The sequence below is a fragment of the Trematomus bernacchii genome, unplaced genomic scaffold (assembly GCF_902827165.1).
Source record: "Trematomus bernacchii unplaced genomic scaffold, fTreBer1.1, whole genome shotgun sequence".
NCBI classification, from domain to species: domain Eukaryota; kingdom Metazoa; phylum Chordata; class Actinopteri; order Perciformes; family Nototheniidae; genus Trematomus; species Trematomus bernacchii.
Window position 1 is genome coordinate 14,491,988 of NW_022987705.1, and position 24,239 is coordinate 14,516,226.

The 24,239-nt window shown below is 41.1% G+C and overlaps 1 protein-coding gene across 1 annotated transcript in view; it reads right to left on the reverse strand.

The window, feature by feature from the left end:
* The window catches only part of LOC117490391 (hexokinase-2-like), a 28,778-nt gene extending 6,444 nt beyond the window's left edge, over window positions 1-22,334 (reverse strand). Inside the window, exons 1-8 of the mRNA XM_034140118.1 lie at window positions 22,155-22,334; window positions 20,041-20,100; window positions 6,997-7,106; window positions 2,914-3,076; window positions 2,255-2,403; window positions 2,018-2,137; window positions 1,482-1,577; window positions 1,078-1,177 (exon numbers count right to left, since the gene is read on the reverse strand). Of these exons, the coding sequence (XP_033996009.1) occupies window positions 1,078-1,177; window positions 1,482-1,577; window positions 2,018-2,137; window positions 2,255-2,403; window positions 2,914-3,076; window positions 6,997-7,056 (688 nt within the window). The 5' untranslated portion in view covers window positions 7,057-7,106; window positions 20,041-20,100; window positions 22,155-22,334. The remainder of the gene's footprint in view (window positions 1-1,077; window positions 1,178-1,481; window positions 1,578-2,017; window positions 2,138-2,254; window positions 2,404-2,913; window positions 3,077-6,996; window positions 7,107-20,040; window positions 20,101-22,154) is intronic.
* Window positions 22,335-24,239: the final 1,905 nt, after the last annotated feature.

Genomic DNA, 24,239 nt, shown 5'->3' on the forward strand with positions numbered 1-24,239 from the left:
CACACACACACACACACACACACACACACACACACACACACACACACACACACACACACACACACACACACACACACACACACACACACACACACACACACACACACACACACACACACACACACACACACACACACACACACACACACACACACACACACCACACACACACACCCACACACACACACCACACACACACACACACACACACACACACACACACACACACACACACACACACACACACACACACACACACACCACACAATTCCCTTATTGATAATTTTACATATTTCATATATCTCCCAGACAAAGCTAATTAGAGGAAGGAGCCGTTTCTCAGCTACAACTCGACGCTCATTATATTTAATGTGATTTTCTGTTGGGAGCATCTCTTTTTTACCAGGTGAAACACATTATGTACGTCAGGTGAGAAATACTATGTTTTGTGAGGTCCAGTTACACCTGAGAGGCTGTGGTTTTCCATGATTACAGAAGAACAGCCTCATGGGTAATGTGGGTTTTGCTGGGACTGCAAGAATCAGCTATCTTCAGTTTCCAAAACAAACTGAAAATACCCCAAATCCTCCGGGAAAACCCCTTTTCTTCCCTTACCTTATTAATAGCAGTACATTACTGTATATATCTACTGTGTATAACGTAAACACCTCCCCCGACATTTATAATGTACCATAATGAATTATGTATTTTATATAGTTCCGTCTTTGGAGGGCACTCTCCATAGATCAATACAAAATATAAATAAACACACAAATGATTGAGTCGTGGAAAGTAAATGAGTACATTTACTCAGTTACTGTACTTAATTTAAAGTACTTATACTATGCTGGAGTATTTCCATTTTATACATATATAATATAATATATGATATGATATGATATGATATGATATAATATAATATGTAAGATAATGTAGTTAAATATAATATAACATAATATAAAATAAACTATATCATATCATATAATATATAACATAATGTAATATAATATTAAATAATATAATATATCATATATTTTTCGGAATGTTTCTCTAATGTTGACTAAAATAAATGTTTACCGATGATCATGCCGATCTCACAGCTCTGGTCTCTGTAGCCGCAGCTCATCATCGTGCCCACTGTGTCGTTCACCATGGCAACTGAGCCAATATCATAGTCCTGCAGAGAGAGATTAATTATAATAATCATTTAAGGAAAATGGTTTCTGTATCCTGGGTATACAGTCATTTGACAGGCTGTGTCCATGTGCAAAATGGGTGTAATACCAGTGTAATTACAGTGTAATATAGATGTGATAATGCTGTAACAAGGCTGTAATATGGGTCAAATAACAGTGTAATATAGGTGTAATTACAGTGTAATATGGGTCTAATAATGGTGTAACATGGATGTTATATGGGTCAAATAACAGTGTAATATAGGTGTAATAATAGTGTAAAACTCAGCAGTATTTAGTACTGACCCCTCTCCTGTCAATGGCCTTTCTCAGTAGCTTCACCACGTCTTCGCCCTCCACCCCAGAGCAGTTAAAGCCTTTAGTCCAGCGGATCAGGATGCTCTGTACAGGAAACATATAGCATTCAAGTTTTATACAAAGGAAAAAAAGTCTTATATTATATGTAAAACTAGTTGATTTTCTTTCAAAAACACCTGCAGTGCTTTAAATCTCATGCAATAATATTTTCATATACTTATTAGAAATCTTAGTTGAACACTTTAATGGTTTATGTATCCTGGGGGATACAGTCATTTGACTGGCTGTGTCCATGTTTAATATGGGTGCAATATAGGTCTAATAATGTAATTATGATGTGATCAAGGTGTAATATTGGTGTTACGTGGGAGTAATAACAGTGTAACATGGGTGTAATTAAGAACATACTGTAGCAATCAATACATTTTCCAAAATATGTTATGAATGCCCATTTAAGGGTTAAGAGAGTGTGTGTGTGTGTGTGTGTATGTGTATGTGTGTGTGTGTGTGTGTGTGAGAGAGACCTTGTCGATTTCTTTCTGTTCGCAGGGGAAGGAGAAGGTGAAGCCCAGAGGAAGAGTTTGTCCCTTCAGATTATGGGAGACGAGGAAGTCCCCGAGACAGTCGGCGATGTGGTCGAACAACTGGACAGAAAAGAGACGGAGACAAGTAGCAGAATATGAAGACACTAAAGTAGTGTTTTGTTCTTTTTAGGTACTGTATATACTGTATTTGTATATGTAATGCTGCTTCGGCCTCACCTGCTCTCCTGATCCCAGCATCATTTCCTTGGGGATGGCGCAGATCTGACTGTCCATCTTCAGGACTTTCTGCTGCTCCTCCACCACGCGGACGTGAAGCACCCGGAAGTTCGTTCCTCCGAGATCCAACGCCAGGAAGTCGCCTTTCTCTGCGGGGAGCAGGGAAGGGGATCGGTTCATCAAAAAGTGTGAAGGAATTTTGTTAGATTTCTAGCAACAAATCATGATAAAACTGGTTATTATGGTGGTTAAAATGTCAAAAGTAGTATAAATATCTTTATTTAAATTAATAGACAGACAGACAGACTAGCATATAAGAAAGTTTAAAATATAAGCTGTATAAACATACATTTAAAAGAAATTCTGTCCCAGAATAAAACTGCATGATGTGCTGCGTGATAAAACAAGAAATAAACAAGTTATATAAACTACAGGATAGAGTATGGTGTTTAAATATATAAATATGCATAAGAATAGATTGATAAAAGATCATAAAATACATGTGTATTTAAAAATAAAAGATCTGCACAGTGGTGGTAAAGTGCAACATATTGTATAACGAACATACAAATGTAAAAACAATAGGAAGAAAACATTTGCTAAAAATGTTCATTATGAAATTATTGTATTATATATACACATAACATAAAAAATATTACCGGTCCCGTCCGGCGTTGCCGTGACGAAGGTGGGCAGCATCTTTACTGGCGCTCTGTGGTGGCTGTGTTTCCCCAAACCTCGAACCAGATCCTTCCGAAGGCGAGCCGAGACCTCCTGAAGCTTCTGCAGAGACAGGTGGAAACAATCCAGGTACTTCTGCACCTGAAAACAGAGAAACACACAATAAATACAATTATTTAAGTTAATTTAAATGATCTGAAGGCAAGGCAAGTTTATTTATAAAGCACCTTTCAACACGAGGCAATTCAAAGTGCTTTACAAAAATGAAAAACTTAGGAGCATTAAAAAGTAGTGCAGGGGAAACACGTGATAAAATGGCATTTAAAAACAGTCATTAAAAAGCCAAGAGAGTGAAGTCAACACAAAACAAGCCAATATGGAAATTATGATAATAAATAATAACATATGAAATAAATATGTTTGTACAGATTGATTCAGTCTGTCGTTTCTGTTAGAATCAACTTGCTTTTCCTCTTTTTTGTATGCTTTTAAAACAAGGTTTTATATTTACTTTTCATTAAAAAGAGAACAAAATAGAAATCTAATATTTACAGACAAAAACAATAAATAACATGTATAAAATGTAACTAAATTGAATTAAGTTTAAGTGACATTTTACATAATTTATCCACAAGAGGGCAGCATTTACTCAAAATCTGCAGCATCAAAACTACTGTATTGACAAACCTTCAGTAGAGCAGTGTTTCATTTTAATACAAAAGCTGCTGGTGATTTGTTGACCGGTAAATATAGCACTGATTCTAAAACACAAAGAATAATCTGTAAATAACTTAAACAGCAGTGTTGTAGTAACAAAGTATATTTATTCAAGTACACCTTTTGAGGTACATGCGTATTTTCACTTGATGCTACTTCATATTTTTTACTTTACATATTTAGTCACTACCTACTTTGCAGATGTAGGTTATTAATACAATATATAAATAGACACACATTACAGTGAAGTGATGAACACATTAATCCACCAATTATTTTAATAAAAACATATCTGGTGATAAAAATGGCCAACTTGCATGACAAATACTTATTTTTAATCCTCATACTTTTGTTAGCTTTGACTTAAGTACAATTCTGAAATCAGGATTGTTACTTGTAACAGAGTAATTTTACCCTGCAGTATTGCTACTTTTACTTAGTACATAATCTGAGTACTTCTTCCACCTTTATATTGGACAGATCTGTATCATTTAATGCGTAATAAAATATTTCCTATATTGCTTTTAATCATAAAAAGTATTAGAAATGTGCACTTAAAGCTGTCAAAACATGCCACCAGCAACATAAAGGCCTGTTTGTAAACCAAAATGACATTTCTGTTAAATGACGTGTTATTCTGCAGGAAAAGGCCGACATGTGACGATCCTCTGGAGATGCCAACAACAATTCACAGTTCTCTTCCTGTTTTCCCATTCCTTTGGAGCTGGAAAACAACTTTTTAAAAACTGCATCTAGATTTCTACATTAACGTTATTGCTCTACACGTGGCGAGCACGTGAGAGCATTTTCTTTCACAACTCTCTATTAGGGATTCAAATTAAGTCAAATGTAGCAAACGTTACCCTCCTAAATCCAATAAACTCCTGATTGCAGACACGCCCTATAAAGTGTGTGAATTTGTGAAATCTGTGCAGGATTATTGTGTTTGTGTATAAAGGGTTTTCATCATGGAGGCTCAGACTGGATCACAAACAGGACCAGTTTCACAACCACTCTATCTGTGATTTGCATCATGGTGAATATTTGGCAGCTGGGAACATTTCCACATATCTTCTTTGTTTTGAGTATCTAAAATACCTCGGACGAGTTTGAGCGTGACATAAGTTGCAACATGCGTGTGTGCTTTAAGAACATCAATCTTTTACAGCTGACTTTTAATGTGACTTGTTGCTTATTTTACAAGAGAAACACCTACAATATAAGCATGCATATACTTTATAACACATTTTTTCAAATGAAATGTGCTAAATTATTGAACTTTTCACTATTATTATTTTATATTCCCACTATTACAAACATGTAGGAGACCCCTACAGTTTGTGTGATCATTTCATAATATTTTTGTGGACTCTGCTCCTGCATGTCTCCTCTTTTATTCTCCTTTTTTGTTGCAGTAACTTTCCATAGGCGTGTTTTTCATTGGCATTTCCTAATCTCCTCCTCTCGTGATTAACCTCTTTGTCACTTGTCTCTACATGCTTGCTGCTTCTTTACCAGAGGGAAGGCGTGCCTTCCTGCCTCCATCATGACGCTGATGGTTTGGACCTTACATTGATATACTCTTTATCGGCTTAGGGCCCAAATCAAAGTACTTCTTATGCATTTGTATTGGTTTTAATTATTATGCATTTATAAGGTATGTTTTTAATATTGATGGAAAACATGTGATTATTATGAATCTTTGAATATCTATTTATATATATATTATCATGCTGGACAATTTAGATATGCTTCTTTGTATTGATGCTTTTTCTATTTTATGGATATTGTTAAGAAAAAAAAGAACATCACATAATGTTATTTTCATAAAATACGTTATGTGATATATTCCATATGTATTAATATATATACACTGCAGCATAGCTTGGGGTTCACAATATCATCATTTATTTGTATACCTATTTCTTTATCTGGAAAGTAATTTAAATTCTCAAACAAATGTTGTGCTGTGCTGTTATTTAAAGTAGTAGGAGAAACTGGAAGTAATCAAGTGAAGTACAAGCATATTGACATTGTATTTAATAAAACCTAGTGATTTGGTGAATACAAAGCTTAACTGGAAGTCTATTGCAAAATGATACTAATATTGTTACAACATCAGTTATTATTTCACTAAATGATCCTATGACTTGATTGTCCTGCATGAATGATACTAATACAATCCGTGGTTTCTTAATCTCAGTATCTTCCCAGAAGCAGAAACAGACAGTGAGTAACAATATTTAAAAAACAGAGACAGAAAGTCATGAATGTTTCAAAAATGTAACTTTTACACAGCTGAAGCACTTTTATATTAGAGACACTGCTAAAAGTTGTAGCCAGTGGCGGCGCCAGGGTATGGCTGGGGTAGGCTACAGCCATACCAAGAAATGGCTTAGCCCCACCTTAGCCCCACCATGAAAAGTGATGTTAAAGTAAGCAAATTCAATTAAATAATAAGCAAAATGCAAAATGTTGAGAACATGGATTGCGAAAATATACGGGTCGTGTCCACAACACACAAACTGATCCTGCTGTAACAACAAGTGCACGTTACTGATGCAATATGGTTGAGACCATTCGGGCTTATAGAAGAGGGGTGCAAGGAATAGTCTAAGTAGTGGGGGAGTTTTAAACACGAAAGGTGTGGAAATTCTCTGGCGTTAAGTGCGGCCGCGGTCAGATCAAAATGCCTCCGAATGCAATTTGAATAGACCTACAGCCAATCAGAGCAATTCAACGTTGTCTGCGTCATGCCTTACTGATTGAGATCAATCGAAACCGCCATTCAGTATCCCTATTGGATCTTCAACGTGTACTATCATACGTCACGTTCACAGTGATCCCTTTTTATTTACAGATGTGCCGTTTTATTTCATACAGTTCCATTTTGATGGAGAAAGGGAAATAATCTAAACCTCACGTGTGGCATTTCACTGTTTCACGGGGGGCGATATAGCGTGTATGTAATTCAATTGCAAATACTGACTTGAGCACCACCACTGTATGGGTTAGCCCTACCATAGATTACCCAACAAAAATACCCTGGCGCCGCCACTGGTTGTAGCCCACAACTTTTTCCTTGTATGCATTAAATATTGTTTTCACTTGTGGTTACAGGGTGCAAAATATAAAAGTGTGTCCACCAGCAAAGTGAATGGCTGGTAAATGCTGATTTATCTTCTGTCCGGTGTGATGCAAATGTACTGCATTATGTTAGCAGAATTTGACTTGTAAATGCTGTGGTGTCCCAATATAATACTAACTGTTTCTGATCTTCACGATGGTGAGCAGAATCTAAACAAACGACAACAACAATCGTTTTTCTTCTTCAGGTTACATACCTTAAGGAGCGTGTCTGCAGGGATGCCGTCCATGTGCAGAGTCGCAGTGTCATCACCCATTTTGCCTTCTTGAAAAACTGGTTGCTGTTCTCGCAGATTGCGGTGCTTATCTAGACAGAATGAATTACAGGGTATAAGGTCACCAAAATAAGAATACATTGTTTAATTTCAAGAGGCATAAAGCCATGCAGATAAAGTAATATTGTTTTGTGTATAGATAATTACATTCAAAGTCATACAGATGCATGCTATGCTAAGAGATGCTGCAGTAAATGAGCTACAGGCCAATGTCAGAATGCTGATATGTTCACAATGATGCATGCTTATTTTTAGGAGGTATGTTCATCATGTTAGGTTAGTTTGATAGTTAGTGTGGGAAGCTGCTTCTGTTGTGTGTTTAACCTAAAAAAAGCTAACAGTTGATTCACTTTTATAATTAAATAATGATATCATATATATATATATATATATATACTATATGATTTTGTTAGTAGAATAACTGGTATCCACATAGGTGCTCAACTGCTAGCAAAAATGGTCACTTTAACTAATGTTTTTTCAGTTAGCTAACAGTCAGACATAAACAATATTTATGGGAGGTGTAATTTAGCTGATTAATGCTTACTAACTCACAGAAATCCCAGAAACAAGGATTAAATCCAATAAACAGGTAGTAGGAAGAGGCATTGAGAAGGTCAACAGTAGCTAACTAGCATATACGTTAGCATTGCTAATAAGAAGTTAGCTTGGCTCATTAGCTACACATTATTAAATTATTAAGTAATTCTAACAGGAGTGCTATCTGCAATTTTCTGAGGTATTAATCTACATATTTTAGGCTGCTAAAACACTTGTTCAAAGACCATATGAACACTGTTTGTTTCCAAAAGACATATTGTTTAAGATGTTTTCTTTTCTTTGTTGCACCTACAGAAAACTGCAGCATCTTAATTCCTCATCTTAATGTTTTATTTGTCTATATAATGTTACCCACCAGTGAGTACAACAATAAGAAATTATTTTACAGTGTGTACTTAAATATGCTCCTACAGTTGTGTTTCGTTTTTACAAGATAAGCCTACTATCTACCTTCTGGCAATCCAACACACACTACAAGTAATACTCCTATAAAACAGTATAAACGTGAGATATTTACAGTACACTAGAGGCCAATTACAGTCTGGGGACTGTTATTAGCAGCACGTGTACTAACCAGAGTTAGGAAAAGGGACCACATTACTCCTGTTCTGGCTGCCTTACACTGGCTCCCTATAGAAGACAGGATAGAATTTAAAATTCTTCTTCTCGCCTACAAAGCCCTTAATGGGCAGGCGCCATCTTACCTTAAAGAACTCATTATACCCTACTGTCCCACTAGGGCATTGCGTTCCAAGAATGCAGGGTTGTTGGTTGTTCCTAGAGTTTTTAAAAGTACAATGGGAGCCAGTGTCACATCCTGGCCCTGGCTGATCGCCTCACTCCCTCACCTGTGTGTTTTTCCTTCCCTGTTAATCACCTGCCTGGCCTCAATGAGCCTCAGCTGCCCCTAATCATTACTCATCACCTGTGTATTTAGTCTGTGCTGTTTCCTTGGTCAGTGCCAGTTCGTCTTGTCTGTATAGCAGCAAGTGCTCCATGTTACTCTCCTGACGTAAGCTATTGTTCTAGCTGCTTAGCATTTTTACCAACCTAGTTGGTTGCTTTTTGTTGTTGCTTCTTTAGTAGTTTTCCGCCAACTTGTTGGTTGTTTTTCGTTCCTTCCAGTCTTTACATTTTTGGACCTTTGCCTGTATTTGCCTTTTGGATTAAACGCCTGACTAAAGACCTTTTTGCCTGGTTGTGCTCTTGAGTCCTATTTTTGCTCGTGCCCGTACTTGGGCCTGATAGTACGAACTGGCCAGCATGGACTCAGCCGACCAGGATTCTGTGCGGGCTGCTCTTCAGAGTCAAGGGAGGAGGATTTTCCACCAAGAGGAGGAACTTACCGGGCTTCGCCAGGACTTAAAGTTGATGGCCGAGAGACGGGAGTCAGTTTTGTCGTCTTTTGGTGGGCAAGTCTGTTATTTGGTCGAAAATATCCAAAAACTATTCCTCCAGTCAAGTCCTCCAGCTCCCCCATTGTCTGTTTCCCCAGTGGATCCTACTCCAGTCCAGTCTCCAACTCTGACCCTGTCTCCTCACCTCTCCCGACCAGAGCGGTTTTCTGGGGATTCCGGTGATTGTCGGGCTTTCCTGGCTCAATGCGGCCTCCACTTTGCAGAGGTGGGACCAAGTCATTGTTTTGCAAGTCCGAGTCAAGTCTCAAGTCTTTGCGCTCAAGTCCGAGTCAAGTCTCAAGTCTTTGCGCTCAAGTCCGCGTCAAGTCTCAAGTCAGGATGGGAAAGTTCAAGTCAAGTCCAAGTCCTAAACTTTGACAAAACAAGTCTTAAACAAGTCCTTATGTGCTTTTCAACAAATGTAATGACATCGATCAACAGAATAATACTTCATAATCAAACTGCTCTTTATTAGTCACATTAATCATTTAATAATCTTTTTTCTCTCTGCTGGTAAAGTAACGTGTTTTTTTTCTATTTTAATAGGGATCAGTAAGGTAAGGCTACCGTGACGGATTGATTCAGAAGGAGTTTAATGTATAAGATCCCTGATGTTGAGGTGACCAGAATGTTTATTTCCACTGTGTACAACATGTTATAAGGGACCCACAATCTATCTTTATGCAAGGGATAATGTGCAGCGAGGCGGTCTCTGGGGAAAAGAACACCTGCATCTAGATCCCTCTGCAGGTGGTACTTTAACTATATTTTGATGCTAATACTTTTGTACTTTTACTTGTAACATTTTGAATGCAGGACTTTTTATTGTAACCGAGTATTCCTACACTCTGGTACTTTTACTCAAGTACAAGATCTGAACTTCTCCCACCTCTGACAATAAATCCTGAGTGGTTACCAAAAAAAAAACCCTGCTCTGAAGGTTATTTTATTTTACAAATCCTGCACTCAGCTCTGCTTTCTCCAATATCATTGAAATGCAGCCAGATGCTGCTTCTTTTTTCGGTTTTCGCTAATTTCTTGACTTTTTCCGACGCGCTTGCATTTAAATCCGGCTCCCAGTCTCCCCGTCGCTCTGTGTAGCTGGCCTGTACCACTACACTTGCTGTCTTTGGAGCGTCTGCCCCCCACCCTTCTTTCACATAATGGTATGATCCTAGTGTGTCCTCGCATATGATTGGCCGCATGGTGGCCCAGCTAAATAAAGTCCCGCCCCTGCCTGCAAGGATTCTCAGCAAGAGTTGCAGCGGCTGGAGATTCTGCTTTCCCTGACGCGAGTCTGCTCTTTGAGCGGCAGCTCGCGATCGGCGTGTTGGAGACCTCTGAATTAAATCATCAAGTCAGAAGGCTCAAGTCCAAGTCAAGTCCCGAGTCATTAGTGTTCAAGTCCAAGTCGAGTCGCAAGTGTTTTGTGATTTTGTCAAGTCGAGTCCAAAGTCATCAAATTGGTGACTCGAGTCTGAATCGAGTCCAAGTCATGTGACTCGAGTCCACACCTCTGCCACTTTGAGCTCCAGGCTGCATGCTACCCGTCTGAGCGCTCAAGGGTGGCATACATTATCTCCCACCTTTCTGGTCGAGCTGAGGCTTGGGCGACGGCAGAGTGGGTGCGAAGGTCTCCCGTTTGTGACTCCCTCAGTCTCTTCTCTGAGACCTTCACCAAGATCTTCCAGCACATCCCACCTGGGCGGGAGGCAGCCAGAGCACTCGTTGGATTGCGCCAGGGTAAGCAGAGGGTTTCTGACTATGCTATAAAGTTCCGTACCCTGGCAGCGGACAGTGACTGGAACCAATCAGCATTGTTTGATGCTTTCCTTTATGGATTGTCCGGCACTTTAAAGGATCAGTTAGCTCCTCTTGAGCTTCCAGCTGATTTGGACTCCCTAATTTCATTGACTATTAAGATTGACCAGCGACTGATAGAGAGGGAGCGAGAGAGAGACACTGCGATCCCCTGTTTCTCCCACAAGAGGCAGTCTTCGCCCAGCTCTTCATCCTCATGGAATCACCCCAGGCCCTGGCTTCCGTCTACAGCGCCTCTGTCGCCCCCTGCTGTTCCGGAGGAGCCCATGCAGCTCGGCAGGACCAAGCTGACCCCTGAAGAGCGACAGCGCCGCCTGCGGGAGGGCAGGTGCTTCTACTGTGGTGAACGGGGACACTCAATCGCCAACTGTAGCTCAATCGCCAACTGTAACTGTACCGGCAGTGGCTCAGTCAGTAGGGGCTTGGACTGGGAGCCGTAGGGTCGCTGGTTCAAGTCCCCGACCAGACCTAAATATGGAGTGTGGACTTCTACTTGGAGAGGTCCCAGTTCACCTCCTGCCCTGCCGTGGTGCCCTTGAGCAAGGCACCGGACACCCCCCTTCCCCCCCACTCCCATTGCTCCCCGGGCGCTGTACAATAGCTGCCCACTGCTCCTAGTACTAGACTCCTTGTACTAGGATGGGTTAAAAGCAGAGGCCAAATTTCACTGTGTGCTGTGTGCTCTGCATGTGTGACCATTAAAGAGGGTTTCATCCCTCCCTATTCTATTCTAGCCTGCTAAAAGGTCTGGCTCGCCAGTAAAGAAGAGGGCACTGGTGAGCCGCACTACACTTAATGTTAGTCCCTCACGTTGTCTCCCAAATGTCACTCTTTCTTCGTCTTCTGTGGTTCTCAGGCATCCTGTTTTGGTAGACTCTGGCTCAGATGCCAGTTTTATAGACCTTGAGTTGGCTAAGAAGCTGAACCTTGAGACTTTCCCTCTTCCAAGACCAATGGAAGCAAGTGCCTTGGATGGCCGTCTTCTCTGTAGGGTAACTCACCACACCCAACCTCTTCAGCTAAGTTTCCTGGACGGTCACACTGAGCTTCTCGTCTTTCATGTTTTTCGGTCCCCCGAACACCCAATCATTTTGGGGTACCCCTGGCTTACCCTACATAACCCCCACATAGACTGGTCCACTGGCAAGATTATTGCTTGGTGTAAGGGATGTTTAAGTACCTGTTTTCCGTCCAAATGTTCCATGGCTGTCCCTGTAATTCAAGACATTTCAGATCCTGATTTCCCTGACATTTCCAAGGTCCCTCAGTGTTACCATGACCTTAAGGAGGTTTTTAACAAGGCCAGAACCACCTCGCTGCCCCCTCATCGGGTGTACGATTGTGCTATAGACTTGTTACCAGGCTCTTCACCACCCAGGGGTCGTCTTTATTCCCTATCTGCTCCAGAGACACGGGCGATGAAGGAATATGTGGAGTCTTCACTAGCCACTGGATTAATTCGACCCTCTTCCTCTCCCGCTGGAGCCGGATTTTTCTTTGTGGCAAAGAAGGACAAGTCACTTCGCCCCTGCATTGACTATCGTGGTTTGAACGACATTACCATCAAGAACAGGTACCCCTTCCTCTTATGTCATCAGCTTTCGACCAGTTACAAGGTGCTAAGATCTTTACCAAGTTAGATCTTAGAAATGCTTATCATCTGGTGAGAATAAGGGAAGGGGATGAATGGAAAACTGCCTTTAACACCCCAAGTGGGCATTACGAGTACCTCGTGTTTCAGACTTTGATCAATGATGATGATCTACTTCGAGACATGCTTAACATCTTTGTTTTCGTGTACCTGGATGATATCCTCATCTTCTCCCCTGACGAAACGACCCACAGAGATCATGTACGCCGCGTCCTACAGCGCCTCCTGGACTACCACCTCTTTTCAAGGCCGAGAAGTGTGAGTTTGATGTTTCCACTGTTTCATTTTTGGGCTTTATTGTGTCAGTGGGCAATGTTTTGATGGATCCGGCTAAGGTTAATGATGTCTCTGAATGGCCTGTCCCTGTAAACCGCAAACAAGTGCAGCGGTTTTTAGGGTTCGCCAACCTTCTATAGGCGATTCATAAGAAAACTTTAGCACTGTTGCTGCTCCATTGCAATGTAACTAACCTCCCCAATCTTCTCCCAACGCCGGAACTCACTTCACAACAACAACGGGCCGGGGACCTGCGTTGCTTTAATCATACGAAGCCAGATTAAATTAAATAACGACTTCTCCAACCTTATACTTTTCTCCAGAGTGCCGTGGTTCATTGTTATTAATGTGTTTCAAGCGGCATTTACCGACCGCTGCAAGTGCTGGCCGGCTGCTCTTCAACGGGAGTGTATTCTCCCGTTAGCTCCGGGTTAGCTCACACGGCTCTAAAGTATTCACTGTCTGACTGTCACACAAGCAGCTGATACATATCCCCAGTTCCCCTTAAGTGAATGTGTGTCAGTCTGAAATTGACGCTGTTTGGTGTCAGTCTGAATTGACGCTGTTTGGCATCACAAACGCTGTTAGAAAGTTTCTCTGGTATAAACATGGGTGATGTTAGCATAGCAAAACCGAAGCTAAACTGACTACTTGCTAAGGCAGTTTTCTACAGGCACTTTTTAAACCGACGTATTTTTCATTATGATTCTACTTGTGATAGTCCGGACATGACAACCTGTGCAGCCATGTATTGATTCCATCCGATAGCTGCTATAATAACAAACGTCTGCCTGCTCTCCACAATGATCAATAACAGCGAACGGATGGTCAAAGTAAGGAACAAATAAACAGAATCACACCGAAGCCTGGGTAGTGTTGCCTGACTTTATAAAGTGTGTTTTTTTTAACAAGTGTGGTGTTGCGTTCTAGTCACTTTGCTCAGCACTACTGCTTGTTACAACAACTTTATTTGCCGTACTCGCCTTAAGTGTTAGCTCAGGTTAATCTCGCCCCCCTCCGACGTAAGCGTGACGTATGCGGTTCTTGCTTCTAGACGGACAACTTTTGGTGCTCGAAACGAACCGGATTCCGGAGCTATGAACGCTGCTCTCCGCTGCGGTGTGAACAGAAAACCCGGTGCTTTTCAAGCACCAGCACCGAACCGGCCCTGAAACACCGTTGGTGTGAAAGGGGTAAAACACAAGGTTTCAGTGGGACCTCTCAGTCGGACCAGGCCTTCCAGAGGCTCAAGAAAGCCTTCACCACAGCCCCTATACTGATCCTCCCGGACCCACATCTGCAGTTTATGGTAGAGGTGGACGCTTCAGACGTGGGGGTTGGTGCTGTGCTCTCCCAGCGCTCCAGAGAGGACAACAAGATTCACCCATGTGCTTTCCTCTCCCGGAAGCTTTCCCCTGCTGAGAGGAATTACGATGTGGGGAATCGGGAGCTGTTGGCTGTTAAGGTGGCACTGGAGGAGTGGCGTCACTGGTTAGAGGGAGCTGAAGTGCCATTTCTTGTGTGGACCGATCACAAGAACCTGGAGTACCTGCGCACAGCGAAGAGACTCAACCCTCGTCAAGCCAGGTGGGCTCTCTTTTTTTTTTAATCGGTTCAACTTTTCACTGTCTTATCGTCCTGGTTCTAAAAACACTAAGCCTGATGCTCTCTCTCGTCTCTTTGATACGGGCTCTGACCCTTCTCCCCCCACTACCATCCTGCCTCCCTCATGTATGGTGGGTGCTGTTACCTGGGCTATTGAGGAGAAGGTCAGAGAAGCAAATGTTGGTAACCCAGGCCCGAGTGGTTGCCCTCAGAACAGGTTGTTTGTGCCCTCTCCTCTTCGCTCTCAGGTCATCCACTGGGCTCATGCGTCCTCTCTCTCCTGCCATCCGGGGATCAAACGGACCATGTTTGTGGTCAAGCAACGCTTCTGGTGGTCCAAGATGGAGAGGGAGGTGGGGGAGTATGTTGCTGCCTGCCCGGTGTGTGCTCGGAACAAGGTTTCTCGTCGGCCTTCCCCTGGTCTCCTACGTCCCCTTCCTGTACCTACTCGCCCTTGGTCGGACGTTTCTCTGGACTTTGTTACAGGTCTTCCCATGTCCCAAGGTAACACAACCATTTTGACCATTGTCGACAGATTCTCAAAGTTGGTGCACTTTGTTCCTCTACCCAAGTTACCCTCTGCCAAGGAAACGGCGGAGGTTGTCCTGTCCAATGTTTTCCGGTTACATGGCTTCCCTAAAGATGTTGTGTCGGATCGGGGTCCCCAGTTCGTCTCCAAGTTTTGGAAGGAGTTCTGTGCTCTCCTGGGTGCCACCGTTAGCCTCTCCTCCGGCCATCATCCTCAGTCCAACGGACAGACCGAGCGGCTCAACCAGGAGTTAGAGACCGGCCTGCGTTGTCTCGTCTCTCAGAACCCCACTACTTGGAGTAAGAATCTCATCTGGGTTGAGTATGCGCACAACACATTGCCTTGCTCTTCTACTGGTCTTTCCCCATTTCAGTGTGCTTATGGCTACCAACCGCCCCTGTTTCCGTCCCTGGAGGGAGAGGTCAGGGTTCCTTCTGCCTTGGCACTGATTCGGAGGTGCCGTCGCATCTGGAATGGGGCTAGACAAGTGCTGCTTAGGACATCTGCTCGGTACAAGAGGGCAGCAGACCGCAGACGGATCCCTGCTCCCACCTATCGTGTCGGCCAGAGAGTATGGCTCTCCACTCGGGACCTTCCTCTTCGAGTCCCGTAAGTTGGCTCCTCGCTTTGTCGGTCCCTTCCCTGTCTCAAAGATTATTAATCCTGTTGCTGTGAGACTCAAGCTTCCCAGGTCCATGAGGTCGCACCCAACTTTCCATGTGGCTCGGATCAAGCCGGTCAAAGAGAGTCCTCTGGTCCCTGCCTCCAGACCCCCACCGCCCCCCCGGTTCATCGATGGAGGGCCAGTTTATTCTGTCAAGCGGCTCTTGGCAGTTCGCCGGCGGGGTCGTGGACGCCAGTATCTGGTGGATTGGGAGGGCTATGGTCCTGAGGAGAGGGAATGGGTATCTTCAAAGAACATTGTCGACCCAGACCTCATCCGGGATTTCCAAAGGCATCATCCAGACGAGCCTGGACCGTCCGGTGCCGGTCGTTGAGGGGGGGTACTGTCACATCCTGGCCCTGGCTGATCGCCTCACTCCCTCACCTGTGTGTTTTTCCTTCCCTGTTAATCACCTGCCTGGCCTCAATGAGCCTCAGCTGCCCCTAATCATTACTCATCACCTGTGTATTTAGTCTGTGCTGTTTCCTTGGTCAGTGCCAGTTCGTCTTGTCTGTATAGCAGCAAGTGCTCCATGTTACTCTCCTGACGTAAGCTATTGTTCTAGCTGCTTAGCATTTTTACCAACCTAGTTGGTTGTTTTTGGTTGTTGCTTCTTTAGTAGTTTTCCGCCAACTTGTTGCTTGTTTTTCGTTCCTTCCAGTCTTTACATTTTTGGACCTTTGCCTGTATTTGCCTTTGGATTAAACGCCTGACTAAAGACCTTTTTGCCTGGTTGTGCTCTTGAGTCCTATTTTTGCTCGTGCCCGTACTTGGGCCTGATAGCCAGAGCCTTTTCTTATCAAGCTCCACTTTTGTGTAATCAGCTTCCAGTTTGTGTTCGGGCGGCAGACACCCTATCCGTTTTTAAGAGTGCGCTTAAGACCTTCCTTTTTGATAAAGCTTATAGTTAGGGCTGTTTAGACTCAGCCCCTAGTTTTGCTGCTATAGGCTTAGTTTGTCAGGGGACACCTTACTTCTTCCTTCTCTCTGTACCTGTGTACTCTCATGTTCCGAATAACCCAGCTTCCCCACATTTCTTTTTGGTGTCTATCTACGCTGGGATCCTGAGTCGTGGCTGATCCTGTTGCTGCGGTCCGGTGTCCTGGATCCTCTATCCTGAGTCCTGTATTTGAGCCCTGGACTTCCAGTCGTGGCTGAACCTGTCACTGTGGTCCTGCCTGACTCATCATACTACTTCCCTGATGGCTCCCACAGGATTGTTGACATCCTCGTGGATTCATCTTCTTATTATAGACACATGCATTTCCAAACATTTGGTCTACCTGTAAAATGTATTATCTTTTCAATTTACACACGGCATCTATTGCACGTCTGTCCGTCCTGGGAGAGGGATCCCTCCTCTGTTGCTCTCCCTGAGGTTTCTCCCATTTTCCCCTTTAAACTGTGGGGTTTCTCTGGAAGTTTTTCCTTGTACGATGTGAGGGTCTAAGGACAGAGGGTGTCGTATTGTCATACTGATATTCTGTACAAACTGTGAAGTCCAGAGACAAATGTAACATTTGTGATATTGGGCTATATAAATAAACATTGATTGATGATTGATTGATGTTACAGATGCTTTCACATGGTGATTGCGGTCTAAAATGATGCTCAAATATTTGTCATGCTTTCACAACTTTGTGTGGACTAACCTTTAATCAATATTGGCTTTAGAGCCGGATGCCAAAATCAGCTGTAAACCTGCAGTGCTGGACTCTATGCTTTGTCATTGTCCTTTAATAAAAACTGCCAAGCATTATGACTATTGTATTTCTATTATTCTGGCAGATAACAATGTTGATTTGACTTTCATGCAGACTGAAAATATTTAATGGTTGCCATGAACTTTAGCAAAGATATTCATGTTTTCACGATGATGAAGCCTATAATGACTTTGGTCATCTTCTGACTTTTTTTCTAACAGCTTAAACTGTTTTGGTCTAAATTGGAATATCTTGATTTGATAGTCATGAAATGTGAATCAGACATTTATATTTTCATATTTTGATTCAATTTTATGGTCAAATACCTGCAAAACCAACACTGTTCACATCAAGTTCAGCTGTTATGTTAAGTGCTTCTTCATGGTGACACTCAATAAGCATGGAATGAATCAACAATAATAACTGATCATTTCCTTGATAAAGACATGACACATTTTGCTAAATGAATTATCTGTAAATAAAAGCATCTAAACCATGTAATTTGTAAATCTAAGTAGTTTCTTTTTGATGTAAGGGATCGAGTTTAAGATGTGGATTGTTACAAAAGACCGTTTAGACGGTGGCTTGATGTGCAATCAATCATATTTCCTAACCAGAAGTTGCACCACTATTATACTGGTAACTATAGGTTTATAATTTAATACTGCAAATACATTTTAACTCTGAAACAAATTGACAGTAACAACTGTCATAAAAAATACCACCTAGAAGCTTTTATTTCATCATAGATCACATTGCTTTACAGTATCAGGTCCCCAAACAGTAATGTGACATAAAAAGGGGAACAAGTCCTGTTTGACTTTTAGAGTCCATAAACGAATAACAAATACAAAGGAGAACGTAAAAAAAGTACATTTTAAGGGTTACTTTAACCAGTGTGCTAACACACAAGTGGGGTACGAATAGAGAGAAAGTTGTAATTAGATATCGTCATGTGAGGTTATCTTTTAAATGAGATTTCTATCTTGGGAACTGAGCTTTCACTTTCGATCTTGGCTCGATACTGAAGTGAGGAGTCACACGGTAAAAAGGGCTCAATACTGTCTGAGGAAATCTGCTTCTAGCATCATCATTGAACTCAACCAAACAACACAGCATTAGTTCAATTAAGAGTATGCATTTATTTAAACAAGTTGTAAAAGTATTAATTTAGTGGGCTTTAAATACCAGACCTTTTTTCCATTAGTCAGAGAAAATAATAATAGTTTTTTGATAAGGTAGAACAGCTAACAGGCCTCCAGCAATTCCAATTAGATCACTTTTTTATAAATGTTTTGCCTTATTTCTTTCAGAAAAGGGAAATCCTCACAATAAGTTCTACACAACTATTAAGGGTTTATTTGACAGTAGATTGCAGCTCAACTCAGCTTTAAGGAGAGTTTTAGCTTCTTTCAGCCCTTTGTTTTGATTTAACAAACTCAGCTTCTATTCTCAGTTTCCACCGGCAGCAGGCCGACAAGTTGTTAGAAGTCACTGTACACTACATCCATTCATAGAATATCAATAGTTTAACATTAACCTTATACTTTTTTAACCAACATCTTCAATATCTTGTGAAAAAGGAGCTTCAGCTATCTTTTTGAATGCGTCACATTAAACAACATTAAAGCACACATAACAGATCAGAATACGTATCAGCATACTAAATACTAAAAGGCTGGGATTGGGAAGTCCACAGTTACATGACAGATTTAGAGATTTAGAATTACAGATCTGAAATAAAGTAACTTACTCAAGTACAGTGATGGAAAGTAACATGGAGATGGAGCGTACTCAAGTAGTTAACATTTTATGTTAAAAAATATGTTACTTCTTAAATGTGAAATTTTGCTGCTTTTGCTTTAAAATATTTTTTATATATTTAAATGTATTTAGAGGTTTTTTTGCAATGACTATACTCCGAATACTTTAAGTACATATTCCTAATTGTTATTAAATACATTTTTTTAAGTACCATTTTGGATGCAGTACTTTAAATAAAATGTAGTATTTTACAGTGTGGTATAGGTAACTCGAATAAAGAATCTGAATACTTTTTCCAACACTGGTACGTGAAAGGCTTTTACTTATCGTATAAATAGAATACCTGTTCCAGCAACGTCACTGAAACCCTGACACACCCTGACACACCCTGACGAAGATTCAAGAAAGATTTAGCATCTCTGACCTCAGGGGAGGCTCTGGCTGATGACATCACTTTGGATTACCTTTGGTTAGCTTTTAGTGCACCCTTAAGATAATATCACATGAAACGTAGTGGCCTTTTAAAGGTAGGGTAGGTAAGAATGGAGAAACCAGCTCGAGTAAGCTATCATTTGAAAGTACACAACCGAAAAAAATATGCCCCTTCCTTCAGACTTCCTAACAGAGCCCCTCCTCCAACACACACGAACGAATGAGGGCACGAGATAAGTTTGTGCACGAGATGGAAGGCTGACAGGCAGGTAGGCCAAGTCCAATTATCTGCCAACTATAATTGCTTTTTACAGCGCCACGGCTTCCACAGATGAAATATTTGTATATATTTATTGTCAAAGCATTACATTTATTCATTGCTATCGGGATGTTAAGAGCATTCCATGGAATATAACAAAAGTGTTTCTGAAGTGAATTACCTATACCCTACCTTTAACTCCACTGGTTCTTGATTTTAAGGTCAGAGTATAGGTTTTTAAAAACTGCATTCCTCAAGTGTGTCACAGTCCCTGTTAGCAAGAATGAAAACCTTGAACACTCACTTTTCTTCTACCTGGATGCAGTTTATTTTTAGAGGTGGTATTTCAGCAATGCCTCGTCACCTGAGCAGGAAAAGAACATAAAACATGATTAGCTTTATCTTATATTAGCCAATGTATATAATCTAAATAACAGGTTGAAATGTACTCTTTAGAATAGCTTGAACTGGGATCATCACATGTAAAGTTAACCTGACTCAAGGTTTTACTTTCCATGTCACTACAACAGCAGCAGAAAAAGGTGACCCAATTTAAGAAACATTTTATGAGAATTTAAACAAGCTAATAAATAGAGCCTACATTACTTTGAAAAGTCACTTAAAGGTGGGGTAGGTAAGTTTGAGAAACCAGATCGAGATACACTTTTTGTTATATTCCATGGAATGCTCTTAACATCCCGATAGCAATAAATATCTTAAGTGCTTTGACAAAAAAATCCATAAAAAAATGTCATCTGTGGAAGCCGTAGTACTGTAAAAAGTAGTGTATTTTCAAATTCTAGCGATCTAGAGCTGGTTTCTCCAAAATTACCCCACCTTTAATAAACCTTAGTCGTTCATGATCTGGGGTTTAGGGGCTGGCTTGGGTGTCATTAAAAGGAAAACAAAGACTATTGGCGTCAAATCAGTTTGAGAAAAGAAAGATGAACATTTTTACCAAGAATTTCGTTAAAATCCTAATTAAACAAAGATAATGAGAATGGCGTGTGGAAAAACTTTAAAGGTGGGGTAGGTAAGTTTGAGAAACCGGCTCGAGATACACTTTTTGTTATATTCCATGGAATGCTCTTAACATCCCGATAGCAATAAATATCCCCCTTTTATTAGTTTTATGAAGGAGATGTCAGTCACCAAGGCGCATGATGTGTGTGTGTGTATGTGCTCTGCTCAGCTCTGAGTGTTCGTGTCTGGCAGCATTTATTTGTTTACACACACACACACACACACACACACACACACACACACACACACACACACACACACACACACACACACACACACACACACACACACACACACACACACACACACACACACACACACACACCACACACACACACACACACACACACACACACACACACACACACACACACACACACACACACACACACACACACACACACACACACACACACACACACACACACACACACACACACACACACACACACACACACACACACACACACACAACACACACACACACACACACACACACACACACACACACACCCCCTTCATAACTGCGCCTTCTCCTCGTTTTCCCAGCATTCACTGGATTATCCGTAAATCATACAAACAAAACCAAAACGTTGATTTATCCGTTTTCCCGTTTTGGTTTAAAAACTGAATAACGTCGGTTTTTTGGTTTTCCGAAAAAACAAAAAACAACACCGGTTCTTTTTTAAACTCTGTTAATATGTTTTGGATGCATATTGTTCTAGTATTTGTTCAGGCTGTTATATACAATTAGCCTCTGTTGCTACCTGCTGGTGGTGAGTAAATATTAAAATCAGTTAAAATTGACAACCGGTCCGCGATTTTTTTTTAATGTATCTGCCGGTCCTTGGCACAATAAAGGTTGGGAACCCCTGAGCTAGACCACTGTGACCAAACCAGCTATCCTGACCAGCTAGACCACTGTGACCACCAGCTTTTACCAGCTAAACCAGCTATCCCGACCAGCTAATGGTGACCAGCTAGACCACTGTGACCAAACCAGCTATCCTGATCAGCTAAAGTGTCCAAAACCCCTCTTAACCAGCAAACTAATCCAGCCTAATATTGACTGGCTTTACCAGGTTTACCAGCCTGACCAGCCTTGTTGGTTTAGCTGGTTTTTTCAGCAGGGTGGTTTCTCCAAAATTACCTACCCCACCTTTAAATAGCAACCTGTTTGACAACTTTTAACAGCACATCTAATAGGTAGGCCTATACTACAGTGATTATCACATGTAACGTTGGTCTAAAAGTGTGACCCACTATACATAAGTGAGGCTTTAAAAAAGGTAATAGATAGAGGGCCAACATTTGAAAAGTCACAATAATATTGTGGAAAACTGTTTCAAAACCTGGTGTTTATTTTTCGCACAAAACAAGTGAAAAGTAACTTACCTTTGTGTTGCAGCGCTTCGTCCGAGAGACAGAAATTAACTTCCTCAGAGAATAAGACAAGAGAGAAAGAACTCGGCTTGCGTTCACACCACAGACTGTATGTATAAAAGTTTCCACCCACTTCATCTGCAGAGTTAATGATGTCGCAACGTGAAGAAGCGCAGTGTGTGTTGTGAGCTGACAGGTGGAGGATGTCCGGGTGAGTCAGGTTTTACGCACGGATCCAAACAGCTGATTTCACGGAACAAACCGAAACTTAAGGTGACCAGAGCCGAGGTTGGCCGAGAGGACACCGTGTGGTGCTGGTGAACCCAAACGGAAATTAAAGAGTGCTCGTCTCATGTGCAGAGGCAGGTGTCTCTGTGGATAAAGGCGCACGAGGAGCGGAGTCATTTTACACAAAATTAGGGGTCATTATCTCTGCTTTGAAATAAGTTTGCAAACGTCCTTCTTTCCTTACAAAAATACTGTTTATCACACTGGTTTACTCAAGTAATGTCCTTCAGATAAAAAGCATTATTTTCCATGCCACTTATGTATAGGCTATTTCTTACTTTTTACTCTAGTAAATAACCAGAAGTATAATCCTTATTTAATAAAAAAGAATCCATAGTAAATAGTTAAAAAAGAGCAGCAGTTAAATGCATTAAAGGTGACACTTTTTTTATTGCTGATAATGTGTGTGTACTTTTGACTGTAACATTATAAAGAAAATGTTTTTAATTCAGGGCATAAACGTCTTTCAATCCGTTATTTGAAGTCGACTTAGGTAACAGTTTATCCTCCTAAACTTTGGCACAGTTGGTGCAACCCACCATTGTGACAGAGTCTTACAAAACAGTCTGAACGTCCCCGCATTGCTTCAAAGTCTCACAGGAAATGCAAGTAAAATGTAACGATGGCACACTGAAGGTTCAGACAAACACTGTATCTGTGTGAAAATCTGATTTTTTCAGAGACAACATTTAGAAGTAAACTTCTGTTGCAAAATGATCACGTAGCATCTCCTGTATTATCTCTACAATTAACAAACTTGTGTTCAGTGCGTTACATTGAGTTTACTTCCAACAACTTCCAATTGTAACTCTTAGGTGCTGTTACAGTATTCAATGCTACTATGATGATACTCAGAGCATTTAGTCAAAGACACAAATAAACAAGTAAATTGTAATCCCTGTAATGATGCTGTATGATGTCCTTTTTGTTGTTCTGTTTATGTTTTTAATGTTTCATGTGGAACCTACTTGAGCAGGTCTCCCTTGAAAAAGAGATCAATGATCTCAATGGGATACAACCTGGATAAATAAAGGTTTGAAATGAAATGATATATCCATCAACTCTGCAGGAAATATTTAGTGTGATAAAAATGGTCCGCAGTGAAGCAAACTGCTCTGATCTAAACAATTTAACAGGAGAGGGGAGACATTTTTGAGACGCTTATGTGCAGATTTGAAATTGATTCCTACAAATAAACCATGTTAATATTATGTAAACCATCAGGACTGCATGTTTAAATCGTAGCGAGAGAAGGTGACGTTAAGGTAGTACGTTTGAATCCCCAAACATGTGTTAACAGATCTCAAAATTTGACAACACAAAATATTCAAATAGTGGCGTTCTCTGATCCATTTAGAGGTGTGCATTTGTCAAAGAAATGCAGTCAGGACTGTTCTTTTCCTGTTGTTTGTGTTTGATACTTATATGCAAGTGTCATTAACATTTATAAGAGAACTAAAAAGTGACGATCCAACTTTGTTATTTTTAGCTCTAAAAAAGTGTATTGCTTGTCCTTAGGTTCTTGGCAGAAAGAAGGTCATGCTGTAACGTAAATACATTTCTATACGGTGGCCATTTTAGGACATTTCCGACTCTTCAGACCGAGCTCTTAACATGTTGAGAGACGTTAGGATCTAACAACTGCATGCTAACAACCTGAGAAACTGAATTAATTGCAATTTTGTGTTGCCTTAATTATTCTGATGTAGACTCAATTAATTATTTCGGTATAATTGACTATAATTGAATACTTTCTCACTTAAGAGTAAAACATTTTTCAAGTTGACAGAAAATAGGTTGGCAACTACC